We start from the raw sequence: 14,320 nt of genomic DNA on the forward strand, positions 1-14,320 counted from the left end.
CATTGCACTAAAAGTATCTCAAAATACAGTGCCTGGGTCATTTTCTCTCTGATTTAGCTTTCACCTTACTCTTAAAGCAATAGAAGATTAAGCTTGAAGAGAGTTTGAAGACCCTCTAATAAAGGTAGAGCTGAAGATTTGCTCTTAGCTTCTTCATTTATTTGTTTCATTTCTATATTTGAGTTTCTTCTCATGAAAAATCTATACTTTTCTTAAAGGCTTATGAAAATTTTGGTGAAAAAATGTTGCTGCTGCAGTGCAGGCATGAAGCCTCGTCTCCTAAGCTAGATAACCTGGTGAGTATTTTCATTTATTTTTCCTAATACAAACAGATAATATATCGAACTAAATATTGTCAGAAGTACACTTGAGAGGATAAAACACTATTTAAATATGTCAGAAGAAAAAAGAGCATCTGAGACCACAGATGGAATATTCGAACTAAGAACTTACATAGTCATTGTATTCCATAACAATCATTATAATTTTTTAAAAAAACAGCTAAGCATAGACTTTTATCCAATCATGAATTTTTAGAGATGGAAGGAATCTTAAAGTCATCCAACATAATATATTAATTTTATAAAAGAGAAAAACAGGGCTTCCCTGGTGGCGCAGTGGTTGAGAGTCTGCCTGCCGATGCAGGGGACACGGGTTCGTGCCCCGGTCCGGGAAGATCCTACATGCCGCGGAGAGACTAGGCCCGTGAGCCATGGCCGCTGAGCCTGCGCCTCCGGAGCCTGTGCTCTGCAACGGGAGAGGCCACAACAGTGAGAGACCCGCGTACCGCAAAAAAAAAAAAAAAAAAAAAAGAGAGAGAAAAACAGTGACATTTTATATTTGCAAAACAAAAGACCACATCTTCCTATATGAGTGTGTAGCATTATCAAGAATCTCAGTGACTGCTACTATAGAAATTAGATGGATGATTAAGCAAGATAGAAATTAAACACACAAAGGTTCCCCCAAAACCTCAGGCCATAATCTTAGAAAATAGATTTAGGAAAGCATTCACCAGTATTCTCCTTATTAACTTCCTTGTGTTGTTGTAGCCTATACTAAGCACACTTGTTTCAGTTATTTTTAATTCTCTACAATGCTATGATTCTGAAAACCTTTAATTGGTAGGAAAGACATTTACATATTACTGCTTCCTTTGTTAATTACACTCTCCCAATTTCTCTGATATATAAAAGGTAACTGTTTAAACCTACAGTTTAAGAAAATGATGACGTGTCCTCTAGTTATATTGCTTCTGTGGAAAGCAAGTAGAAGGGTGAGCATTGGCTCAAATCACTACTAGGTGCATTTCATGCCCAGAAAATGAAAGAAGAAACAAAAGGAATGAGCAAATACTGGTGTCTATATCATGGTTACTAAGCTAGGAATTGTCTTGCATCTGATAAACCATGAAAATATATCATTCTGATTAAAACCTTTATTTTTGTCTATTGTATATGCAAGTGGAAGAGTTTTCTTAAGGAGTTACCCAAGTAAATGCTTTAGAAGAAGCCTTGTTCAAAGGTGTAAATACAAGTATTAATTATACAAGCTTTGCATAATTAACTAGAGTGGGATAAATAAAATCCATGAAAACAATCTCCAAACTTCATATTTGTCTATAGTTTCTATCTTTTCCTCTATGTATAATCAAAGTGTCTAACAAAGAGATAAATTTATAGTTTTTCTTATTTTATCCCATTTCTTTTACCAGACCTTGAGCAGAAGTGATTTGTAAAAAGATTAAATAATAACAATAACAATAATAATAATAGAAACAACAATAGCAGAAAGAAGAAAAGCATAGATTCTAAAATATTCCAGTGTATATAACAAGCCTTTTTATAATGGAATATAGTCTATAGCACCTTAGAAAGTAGCTCAAAGTACTGATTTTGGATTGTCTCATCACTGGGACTGAGATTATCCTGAACAGTGAATATAGTTAGACACTACTATGACTTTCTAAGCCAGCCTAGCAACTAGAAATTCAAAATCACCAATATTCATATTTTTCAAGATAAACTCCTAATTTCTAATTTTCATATTCCAGTGCTATGAGCCATCTTTTCAAGCATCAATGTTTTCTCTGTCTCTCTCTTTCTCTCTCTCTCCCTCTCTTACTTTTATCTTTCCTTTTTAACTGACCCTTTTGGCAGCTTAGAACAGTATCAGGTAATAACTATCTAATAGTTTCTTAATGTAAAATAAACATGGCAGCAGAGGTCCCTTTCACTGTGTATATCAGTGTTCTCCTTGACAGGCAGGTGGGCTAGTGCCTGGCTAAGCACCAAGTGCCCCCAGCAGAATTATTTCACAGTTCAAAAATAAAATCCAGTTTTGTATTCCAGGTACCAAGTGGAAAAATGAAGATTCTCCTGGTCTTTCTAGGTCTGCTTTGTTATTCCATAGCTATGCCAGTGAGTATTAAAAAAATTTAGGACTTTTCTTTATGTTCTATTGTTGCATAGCTTGGGGACAATTCCTGGGCTTATTTCAATTGATGTTCTGAATTTGTCACAAATATTCTCTCACTTCCAGATGCAAATGCCCCAAATGCCTGGATTTAGCAGTAAAAGTGAGGAGGTATGTATGTTCAGTCTCAGGAGAGACATTTTCCAGAGCCCTGTCTTGAGAGTTCATTTAAAAAGAAGAATATCAGGGAGTTCCCTGGTTGCATAGTGGTTAGGATTCTGGGCTTTCAATGCCAGGCCCAGATTCAGTCCCTAGTCAGGGAACTGAGATTCCGCAAGCTGCAGGTGCCGCCAAAAAATAAAAAATAAAAAGGAGAATACTGGAGAACTTTCTGATATATAAAATTTCTTATGAAAGAGGTAGAGAGACTCTACCTCTTAAACTCTCAAATCATAGTGCCATAGAAGGTTTTTAAATTTCATTACTTATTTTAAATTCATGCATAACTAGTAAAAGACATTACGACTGTTATATCTAAAAATCAGAAACTTATTTCTTGTGATTTCATTGAATAAAAAATTTTCACTTTGTGCCACATAAATGGATTCCTTCTGTCACAGATGATGCTCTATGGTCACTTCAACTTTATGAACTCCCCACCTGTAAGTTCCACTTTATATTATTTCTAATGATTTCTTGTTTATATACAGATAGTTATAAGGTTTGTCTTAGCTAATAAAGACACCAATCATTATTCACGTTTTAATTAACCATTATAAGAGTTTCAAGGAAAAAAATTATTTCACCTAACCCCTTACACCAAATTTTCTTCTTATTCATTAATATTGTACTTTCATGTAGATAAAAAGCATTTATTAATTACACTGCTTCTTTATATCTGAGAGAAATTTGTTCTGGGAAAAGACTACACAAGATATATTTACAAATAATGAGAACAAAAAATAGCATAAGTAAATACTGGGAGGAGGATAAAGTTTTATTTGGATTATCTTGAAAGATAACACTAAAATTATGAAATAAGTTTTTGTCTAATTTTTAAAATTTAGCTTATACTTCCCACTATGTGCTAACTCTTAGAACTAACTAATAATGAACGTATTATCAGTTGAATCTTCTGGCATAATTTTTCTGAAAAAATTGTATGATAGTACAATAATACTATATGTTACTTTTGACTTTTGTAACATGATCATGAGACCCATTGGGGGGAAAAAATCAAGGACTTCATCAATTTTCCCTTAATCTTTTTCATTCAAGTCATTCTCTTTTAAAGCCCCTCACCTAAAATCATCATCATTGTCAATTTTCTCATCTTTATCTTTTGATAGGCCCAACTTTTCAAACTCTCATTCTCAGTTTTAGCAACTTTGCCAGTGATTTGAAATTTTTACCAACTTAATTGTCATGAAATCCTACATCTTAATGCAAGATTTGCCATTTCACCTTCCATCAATCCACGTGGCATTTGCACGGTATTGTGTGTGTATCATCCATAGATAGTGAGAGACTGATTAATGAAGCCTGGAGACAGAGACTGGTGTTAAGTCAGAGAGGGAATGTTTGAATGGGAACTACTGTTGTAAGAGGTCAATTCATATATTAGCATTTTCAGATTATAACTACTTTTGCTTCCCTGCCAACCTTGTAATTGTGGAGATTTTCATAATGAAAACGGAATTAATGAGGATTCACCTGTAATCGAGAAGCATAGGCCCCATATAAGGATATTTACACACATAAAATGTTTACTCTTTCTCTTTTTTTTAACACTCTCACTTCCTTTGTCTTCTTTTTGCTCTTTCTCCTCTTCATCCAGCCTGTAACAAGTCACAGGAATTTTGAACTTGATATCAACTCCTCTGTAACTTGTACACTCGTACGCTTCTTACCTGAGTCAGGGCTTCAGAGTTAGAAAATTATAAGCTGAATTCTTTAACTGAAATTTCTCACCTAATTCTGCCTTTTGCTTTGTTTCATTGGTTTTCTGAAAGACTGAAATTCATTTCTGTAAGAAAACATGTAAAGAAATGCTAGCTAGGGGGTTGAGAGGGAGGTCCAAGAGGGAGGGGATATACGTATACATATAGCTGATTCACTTCGTTGTACAGTGGAAACCAACACAACATTGTAAAGCAACTATACTCCAATTTAAAAAAAAAAATAATAATAAAAAGTATAAGAGAGCATTAAAAGAAAAATGCTAGCTAAAGAGCTTGAAGCTTCCATTGTTGACTTAAGCTTCATAGGCCTTTTAAGATCCTGGACTGACTTTTAGAGAATGACAGAAGATGGTGGGGAGAGCTGGAGTACCAGCACTCATGTGATTTTACTGTTATTTACTACCCTTGCAGATGGCACACCTGGGTCCCTTGTATGGAAATGGTATGCAGCTCCCTCAGCTCTTCCTGTCATACCAGATGCCCATGTGGCCTCAGCCACCACCCAACAAGAAGCGCCTACAGAAACCTTCATCTCCCTCAGCACCCAAACACCAGAGCAAGACTGATCAAGCCCCAGAGACCCAGAAACCCAACCAGCCTCAACTAAAACAGCCCCTACCGGAGCATCCTTTAAGGCAGCCATCACCCACCCCAACTCAGCCCCAAGAGGAAACCCAGACACCTCAGGTGAGGCTTGCCCAGCAAAATTCCAAACCAGAGTCATAAATGACCTCAGAGAGCTTTGGAGGGCCATGCCACCCCCACAAACACACTTCCTCCAATGCTCCTCAACACGGATACCACTATGTACAAAACAGAATCATTAGTTTGGACACTTTCTTCCAAGGTGATGCTGTCACCACATATCCAAAACTGCCTGGCGAGTCTATTCTAGCCTTCATTTAATGAAAAATTACCCAAATACTGTTGAGAAGCTCCTTTTAAAATACAGAGGCAACAGGGTATAAACATGAGCACCAATAGAAAAGTCAGGGAACAGAGATTCGAATTCTACCCTGGCCCTTATTAGTTGTACGATCTTGAGCAAGTCACTTTGCCTTTCTAGGCTCCAGGTTCATCATGAGTAAATGGAATGTTCTCTAAGTCCCTTCCAGATCTATGCTTCAATTATCTAAAATATTGCTCTGAAAGTTAACACTGCTTCCAGGACTTCAGGATAGCATAAATGTAGTCCTGACTTAAAGCAAGAAGACAGGCAGATGGTTTCTCAAGATCTCATCCATCATGGAGCTTCTAAAATGTTGTCTTGAGTCGATTAGCCTTCATTATCAGACCTATTATAGCTGTAGAGAATACAAATTTGAATGAAAAGACACTCCTGGCTTTGAATCCTGGCTTCAATCATTTACCAGCTCTGAGATTTGGGGCAAGTGACTCAATTTCTCTGAACCTCAGAATCTTAAGTGAAATGAGAATAATAACAGCACATATCTTCTACAGTTATGTGAGGATTAAATGAGCTTACTAGTATAAAATTCTCAGCACATTACCTAGAACATAAGTGCTCAATAATACTAATTGTTATTATTATTATTATCTCTGCCCTTAAAAAATTCACAGTTTAATACAAAGGAAGATGTAGACTTACAAGTTCCAAATAATTGTCTTTAATAAGTTTGTTTCATTTTTCATTTACTCCTCTCATTTCCACATCACTCTGATTCTTTTGTTCTTTCTAGGCATTCCCACCATTCGGCAATGGGCTATCTCCCTATCAACAGCCACCATGGCATGTTCCACATGTGAGTTCTTTTCCTTTAAACTAGAATTGAAAAATAATATTAGCATGCTGTATCTCAAACTAATTTGAGTTCATACATTCTAAATGGAATGCCATATGCCAATCATTAGAGAATATGAAACAAAATCATCACATCAGTAATCATGTAGGAAAGAAAGAATTTTTTAATTGGATTTTTTACTCAAATTGTTGAAATGAACATAGCCTAAATCATCCAACGCTACTACTAACTTAGATAATGAATTAATTTCAAAAGGTTGTGCTCCTTCACTACTATTCCCACCCAAGAGATGAGAAAGAGATGAGAAAACACAAAGATTATCCTCATTTAATGTAATGGGGAAATTGGGACAAAATGGAGTTTGAAAACTATGATTAGACTAAGATCCTTCCATAATGTCTTATTATTTCTAGACAAAGATATTTCATTGTAAAGAATCTTGCAAAATAATAATTATAGGAATCCTTTAAAGGTTAAAATCATTAAAATAAAACAATGTTGAAATTGCATGACAAGCATTTAAAATATGAATCGCAAAATAAACTAATGAACTAAAGAAATATTAATGGTCAGTTGCAGTTAAACTAACAAAAACAACATCAATAAATATTTGATGACTCTTCATTTAGCTATGGCATTGGTTTTTCTTGTCTACAACTCTATAACCAAGAAGGCTTCTTATAACCAAGGAACAATTCATTTCAAGCAGTAAAAGTTTCTTATTTCTTTTTCCTTATAAGAGTGACATCCTTTTTACTGGCAATACTGAACTAAGAAAATGAAGGCAGTACCAGGTGAAGATTTAAAAAGGAGATGAACATGATTCTCTTGCTGAAATATCTATTAATCTCATCTATGTAGAACTTCTGTGGGAGACAAATTGCTTTTTGAAACCCTCCCACTATGCTTTTCTCAACCCTCCTATGAGCAGAAACCCAACCTCCTAGTTTTATTAGGAAAATAAACCTTGGTTTTGACTATAAAAATATTTTAGTAATAATCCAGGAAGGATTGTCAGTTTGTCACCTTAAATGTAAACATTCAAAAAATAACATCATTATTTAATCTCAATTATTAGATATTCTAATATAGATGTTTGGATCCTAATAGCACTCAAATCTTTCTCTCTCTCTCTCTCTCTGTGTGTGTGTGTGCATGTGTGTGTGCACGTGCACGCATGTGTTTATTGGTGATGAGGGAGGACGACTGCCAGGAGATGCAGCCACACATGGTATTTTGTGTAAGATAACCTGGGATCCAGCTGAAGGCTTTGTATTTACCAGAATTCACTGATGGTTATGTCATAATTATTAATAGCTAGATTTTAAGAGCTAATGGCTCAGAAGCTAAAAGCCACCAACAGTGCTAACGCTGACTTGAACTATTTTTAAAAATCTTGAGTTTTACAATCAAATGGCAGTATAGAAAGTGGTTTTCTCTGTGTTCATTGTGTTTTTCACCTTTCAGAGGGTACCACCAGGTTATGGAAGTCCACCAGTCAGCAATGAAGAAGGTGGGGTAAGTACAAGCAAAGCTACATTCCTCATTAGGAATTACAATATGAAAGTCTCTGCTTTTTTTTTATCCTTATCTAATAAGAAAGTTAAAATCCAACACATGAACCTGTAGCTCAAGCACCCGTGATTTTTAAAAAGTGAAACAAACCAAGCAAGTAATCTAAAATAAATGTGATATATCATTTCTCCTCTACATGTATAGAAATCAATCTCTCTCTCTCTCTCTCTCTCTCTCTCTCTCAGAAGGCTAACTTACTAACCTTTGCTCAAGGTTGATGCTGGACTCTAACCAGTGATGGAACTAGTCAACAGGAACGAAGTAAATCTGTCTCAGAATGTTATCCCCAGAAGGGAATTAAGTAATCATCTAATGACTTCATTGTACAAATAAATTGAAGCCAAGAGAAGTTAAATTACTATTCAGTTTTACCTACTGAGTTAGAGGATAAACTGGACCCAGAATCCAAGTGTTCTGATACCCTATCCAATAGCTTTTTTAGTACACCACACTAGGAGAGGGGCCAAATGCAGTGATACACTATTTAAATATTCTAGCAATGTGTCATCAAAAAAAGCCATTGTAGTGATTGTCGCACAGTACCCCACCCCTGGAGTGTACTTCCTCTTTTTCCCTAAATACGTGATATGTCCTCAGTGAAATGTGGAAACCTGATAGTTCTAGGGGGAGGGGCTGAGGGGCGGGTAGTTAAAATAATGACATTGAAAATTCCTGTTCACTAATGGCATAAGGTGCTTTCAGATATATCATTGTGAAATAATCCCAAATGATTATTCAGATAAATGCATTCAACCTGGAAATGGGCACTTCAATTTCTTTTTTAATTTTTATTGTGGTGTAGTTGGTTTACAATGTTGTGTTAGTTTCAGGTGTAGAGCAAAGTGAATCTGTTATATATATACATATATATACTCTTTTTTAGGTTCTTTTCCCATGTAGGCCATGACAGAGTATTGAGTAGAGTTCCCTGTGCTATACAGTATGTCTTTATTAGTTATCTGTTTTATATATAGTAGTGTGTATATGTCAATCCCAGTCTTCCAATTTATCCCTCCCACCCTTACCCCCTGGTAACCGTAAGTTTATTTTCTACATCTGTGACTCTATTTCTGTTTTGTAGATAAGTTCAACTGTACCCTTTTTTTGAGATTCCACATATAAGCGGTATCACATGATATTTGTCGTTCTCTGCTTTGACTTACTTCACTCAGTATGACAATCTCTAGGTCCATCCATGTTGCTGCAAATGGCATTATTTCATTCTTTTGGACATTTAGGTTGCTTCCATGTCCTGGTTATTGTAAATATGGGCACTTCAAATTTTTACAAACATTTCATGAGAGAGTGAAAGAGGATGACCCAGGCAATTTGCATAGGTATTAACAAATCTGCATTCCACCTCTCGGGGACACTGCCTGATTTCCTGCATGCTGTCCAAGACATATCCTCACCCATCCGTCTCTTCATCTCTATACACAAGTAGGGATAAAAGTACTTTTTCTTTAGATTGTATTTTTTTAAAGAAAAACTAAATGACCTAAATGCCACATGTGTGTCTAACAAACATACTGACACTGCTCATGATGATTGCATCATTCATTAACAAACATTTATTAAGCACTTCCCACTGTGCTAGGTATTGGGGAAAACAAAGATGAGAAGAATGTTTTCACTCAAAGACTTCACATGGGAAAGTCAAGTGGGAGAATCCCAGAAAAATAAGCAACTGAAATTCAGTGGGATAATTGTTAAAGCAGAAGCCTATACTGCTGTGGACACCTGAGAGTAGAGCCTAATTCTGCCTAAGAAAACCAGGACAGAGAAGGGAGCATTCAAGCTGAGTCCTGAAGATGAATCAAGTTCTCCAGGAGGGATAAATGTATAGGCAAAGAGAAAGTTCAATCTGAAGAAGCTATGTGCAAAGGCACTGAAACATAGAGTACTCAGAGAACTAAAAGTAGTTGTTTTTTAATTATTATTTATTGTAGTAAGAACACTTAACATGAGATCTACCCTCCCAACAAATTCTGAAGTATACAATACAATATTGTTGCCTATAGGTACAATGTTCTACAGCAGATCTTATTCATCTTGCTTAACTGAACCGTTAAGACCGTTGATTAGCAACTCCCCATTCCCCCTCCCCCTAGCCCCTGGCAATCACCATTCTACTCTTTGATTCTATGAATGTGACTGTTTTAGATACCTCATAAAATGGAATCATGCAGCATTCATCTTTCTGTGACTGGCTTACTTCACTTACCAAAACGTCCTCAAGGTTCATCTATGTTGGTGCATATTGCAGAGTTTCCTTCTTTTTTAAGGTCATTGCGAATAGTGCTGCAAGTAGTGTGATTAACAGCCGCATAAACTACAAGGGGGAGGAAATGAGGCTGGATATAATTGCTACGGGCCAGATGATTAAAATAATAATTATCTTTATTAATATTATATATTATTATTATCAGGCACTTAGTAAGTACTAGGCACTGAGCTTTATATATGTTACCTCACTTGATCCTCACGATAACCTATGAGGTAGATATTATTTTATTATCTCCATTTTACAAATGAATAAACTGAGGTTAGCCCGGAGTCATACTATTAGTACTGGTGGAATAGGGATTTTAACCCATATTTGTCTAGAGCCCCACTCTTTGGCACCATGCTTTGTATGTTATGCTCTGGGTTTAGAGTTTGTCCTGTAAGGTAAGGGCAACTTTAATTAATATTTAAGGAGGAAAGTGACAGAACTTTCCCACATACCCACCCCCAACCTCCACTACTCTGATGGCAATGGAGAGGCAGGATTATAGGAAAGTAAAATTATATCCAGAGTAACCAGTAAGAAAACTGTTGCAATAGTTCAGGGGTATTGGGGATAAAGGAGGAGGAGACAAAGATGAAAGTTTAGATTTTATAAGATTTGGTCATTAATTATCTGGGGGAAATAAAGGAGAGAGTGGAAACTTGGGAAACTGGGTATATAGTGGTGAATTCTGCTTAGATATAGAATATTAGAGAATGAGGTTTTGGGGAAAATGAGTCCAGTCTGGGTACATTCAATTGGAGATACTCATAAACTCTTTAGTGTAGCAGTCTTTCTGTCTCAACCTCAGGAGAGAATCATGTGCCAGAGTTATGGCTTTAGGAGTCACTGGCATGTATCTGTATTGAAAGAACTGGACTGCAATAGATTGATCAGAGCAGGTGTGCAAAATGAGAACAAAAGAATAAGGTGGATAGAGGATGGAATGCTAAAAAAAAAAACAACAAGAAGAACTTAGATTTAGAATCCAGGCCTAGGAAGAGAAAACTGAAAAGTAATGGTCAGAGAGTAAGAGTACCAGAAGGAAGAAGGGTCATGGAAACCAAGGAGGAATTAAATTTCAAGAAAGAAAGCATAGCCAAAGCTTATTTAAAAATTATGTGGCCAATAAGATTTTTACTATCACTTTTTAAAATTCCAGGCAGCACCATGGTGGGAAACAAAGAGTAATTATCAATTTCCATCTTCTTCCCTACAGAATCCTTACTTTGGATATTTTGGATATCACGGATTTGGGGGCCGTCCTCCTTATTATTCAGAAGAGATGTGTGAACAAGATTTTGAAAAACCAAAAGAAAAAGATACTCCTAAAACAGAGAGTTCAGCCACTGATCCTTTGGCTAATTCAACAGTTCCTGAAACTAATTCTACCCAGTCAAATGCACCCAATCCCAGAGGGAGTCAGGGTGGAAATGACACCAGCCTAACAGGAAACAGTGTCCAGGGGTCTAACACTGTGAGCAATCCTACAGCTCAAAACAGCCCTGCAGTAAATGTTTCAGGCCAGGGAGTTCTAAGAAGTCAAACCCCACGGGGACCAAGTCAGACAAATATTCATGAAAATTATCCAAATCCTAACATCCGAAGTTTTCCTACAGGAAGACAATGGCGACCTACTGGCACCGCTATGGGGCACAGACGTAATGGGCCTTTTTACCAAAATCAACAAATTCAAAGGGGTCCCCGGTGGAACTCCTTTGCTTTGGAAGGCAAACAAGCAGTTCGTCCAGGATATCCAATATATCGCAGAGCTTATGCTTCCACTGCAAGAGGCAATTCTCCCAATTATGCAGGAAAGCCAGCAAATTTCAGAAGAAAGCCTGAAGGGCCAAATATACACCCTGTGGAAACCAATGTTCCCCCTCTGGGTCCCAAACATGGTACTGTTGGCCACAATGAAAACATCCAAAATCCAAGAGAGAAGCCAGTAAGTCAAAAAGAAAGAATAGTCATTCCTACAAGGGATCCAAATGGCCCCTGGAGAAACTCTCAAGACTACGGAGTTAATAAATCAAACTATAAACTGCCTCACCCTGAGGATAACATGCTAGTCCCAAATTTTAATTCTGTTGGTCAACGTGAAAACTCTTATTACCTGAGAGGAGATTCCAGAAGAGCTCCAAATTCTAATGGACAAACCCAAAGCCAGAATTTGCTCAAAGGGATTATCTTAGAGCCAAGAAGAATTCCATATGAATCAGAAATTAATCAGCCAGAATTAAAGCACAGTATATATCAGCCTGTGTACCCTGAGGGATTCCCTTCCCCTGCAAGGGAACATTTTAGTACTGGAAGAAATACTTGGAACCAACAAGAAATCTCTCCATCTTTTAAGGAAGATCTTGGAAGGCATGAAGAACACTTACCTCATCCTTCCCATGGCTCTGGAGGACGTGTTTACTACCCTGACTATAACTCCTATGATCCCAGGGAAAACTCACCATACCTTAGAAGTAATACATGGGCTGAAAGAGATGATTCTCCCAATACAATGAGGCAACCTGAAAATCCACACTATCCCATGAATACTCCAGACCCAAAAAAGACAATCCCTTATAATGAAGAAGACCCAATAGATCCAACTGGAGACGAATCTTTCCCAGGACAAAGTAAATGGGGTGTGGTGGAGTCAAGCTTTAAAGGAGACCCAACAGTGAGGCACTATGAAGGCGAGCAATATACCTCAAATCAACCAAAGGAATACCTTCCCTATTCCTTAGATAATCCATCAAAACCCAGGGAGGATTTCCCTTATGGTGAATTTTACCCCTGGAGCCCAGATGAGAATTTCCCATCATATAATACAGCTCCCACTGAACCACGGCCGGTGGAGAGCAGGGGCTATTATGCTAATAATGCCATTGGACAAGAAGAAAGCACTATGTTTCCTTCTTGGAACTCCTGGGACCACAGGATTCAAGCCCAAGAGCAGAAAGAAAGCAAGCCATATTTTAACAGAAATTTCTGGGATCAGCCAACAAATTTACACAAAGCCCCTGCTAGTTCACCATACCAGAAAGAGAACAAGCCTTATTCCAGTGACTCCCCAGCTGGGCTTCAGAAAAATCCAATATGGCATGAAGGTGAGAATTTGAATTATGGCATGCAGATCACTAGGTTAAATTTACCAGAGAGAGAACATTTGGCTTTCCCAGACTTAATTCCTCCAAGTTACCCAGCAGGTCAAAAAGGAGCACATTTATTTCACCTAAGCCAGAGAGGCCCCTGCTGTGTTGGTGGCTCCACAGGTCCCAAGGACAATCCACTTGCTCTACAAGACTACACTCCATCTTTTGGTCTTGCACCAGGGGAGAACCAAGACACCAGCCCTGTGTATACAGAAGACAGTCATACTAAGCATGTAAGACATACTATCTCCCCGACAAGCATCCTACCTGGCCAAAGAAACAGTTCAGAAAAAAGACTGCCTGGAGAAAGTCAAAACCCAAGTCCTTTCAGAGATGACGTGTCCACTCTGAAGAGGAACACACCATGTTCTATAAATCAGTTGGGCCAAAGGGGAATTATGCCCTTTCCTGAAACCAGTTCCCTTCAATCAAAGAATACACCTTGCCTCAAAAGTGATCTTGGAGAAGGAAACATTTTGGAACAAATATTTGAAGGCAACCAGCTCAATGAAAGAACTGTTGATCTTACTCCTGAGCAGCTTGTTATTGATACACCTGATGAAGGTCCCAAGCCAGAAGGAATTCCAAGTGAAGTGCAAGGAAATGAGGGTGAAAGGCAGCAGAGACCATCTAGCATCCTACAGTTACCATGTTTTGCCTCTAAATTAACAAAGTATCACAGCTCCAGCACTGGAACTCCATCTAGCGTTGGAAGGCAAGGCTCATTTGATGGGGATCCAATTACGCCTACTGAAATTCCTAACTCATTGGCTGAGTTAGCTACCAGGGCACAGTTTCAGAATATAAATGCAGACCCACTTAATGCAGATGAACACACTCTATTTGATTCTCTTCAAGTAGGGACCAATCCACAGGACCAGGTGCAAGACTGCTTACTACTTCAGGCCTAGGAATTATCTCAATCAAGCATTCTTTGGGGAAGGAAAATACCTGCTATTCTACAGTGCTTTCCAGACATTCTTTCCCCAAGATTTGATAAGTATCTCACCTTCTTGGCGATCCTTAAGTTTTTCCCCATTCCAGCAATAGGAGGTTGGGGCTCTGGGAGTTGCTAGATCCAGTATTGTCACCAATTAGCACAGACTTAAAAAAAAAAACAAAACAAAACAGGAAGGCTATGACCACCAGTGCCTTGAAACTTGGAAGCCACTTGTCTGGATTAGTTTC

General features: G+C 37.7%; 1 protein-coding gene across 1 annotated transcript; it reads left to right on the plus strand.

Moving 5' to 3' along the window:
• The first annotated feature begins 242 nt into the window (after positions 1-242).
• ENAM (enamelin) lies at positions 243-14,043 on the plus strand. Its single transcript, XM_060092482.1, has 8 exons — positions 243-296; positions 2,352-2,420; positions 2,542-2,586; positions 3,036-3,077; positions 4,788-5,063; positions 6,077-6,139; positions 7,607-7,657; positions 11,203-14,043. The coding sequence occupies exons 1-8, from the start codon at positions 243-245 to the stop codon at positions 14,041-14,043; spliced, it is 3,441 nt and encodes a 1,146-aa protein (XP_059948465.1).
• Positions 14,044-14,320: the final 277 nt, after the last annotated feature.

The sequence above is a fragment of the Mesoplodon densirostris genome, chromosome 1, assembly GCF_025265405.1.
Source record: "Mesoplodon densirostris isolate mMesDen1 chromosome 1, mMesDen1 primary haplotype, whole genome shotgun sequence".
Lineage (NCBI taxonomy): Eukaryota > Metazoa > Chordata > Mammalia > Artiodactyla > Ziphiidae > Mesoplodon > Mesoplodon densirostris.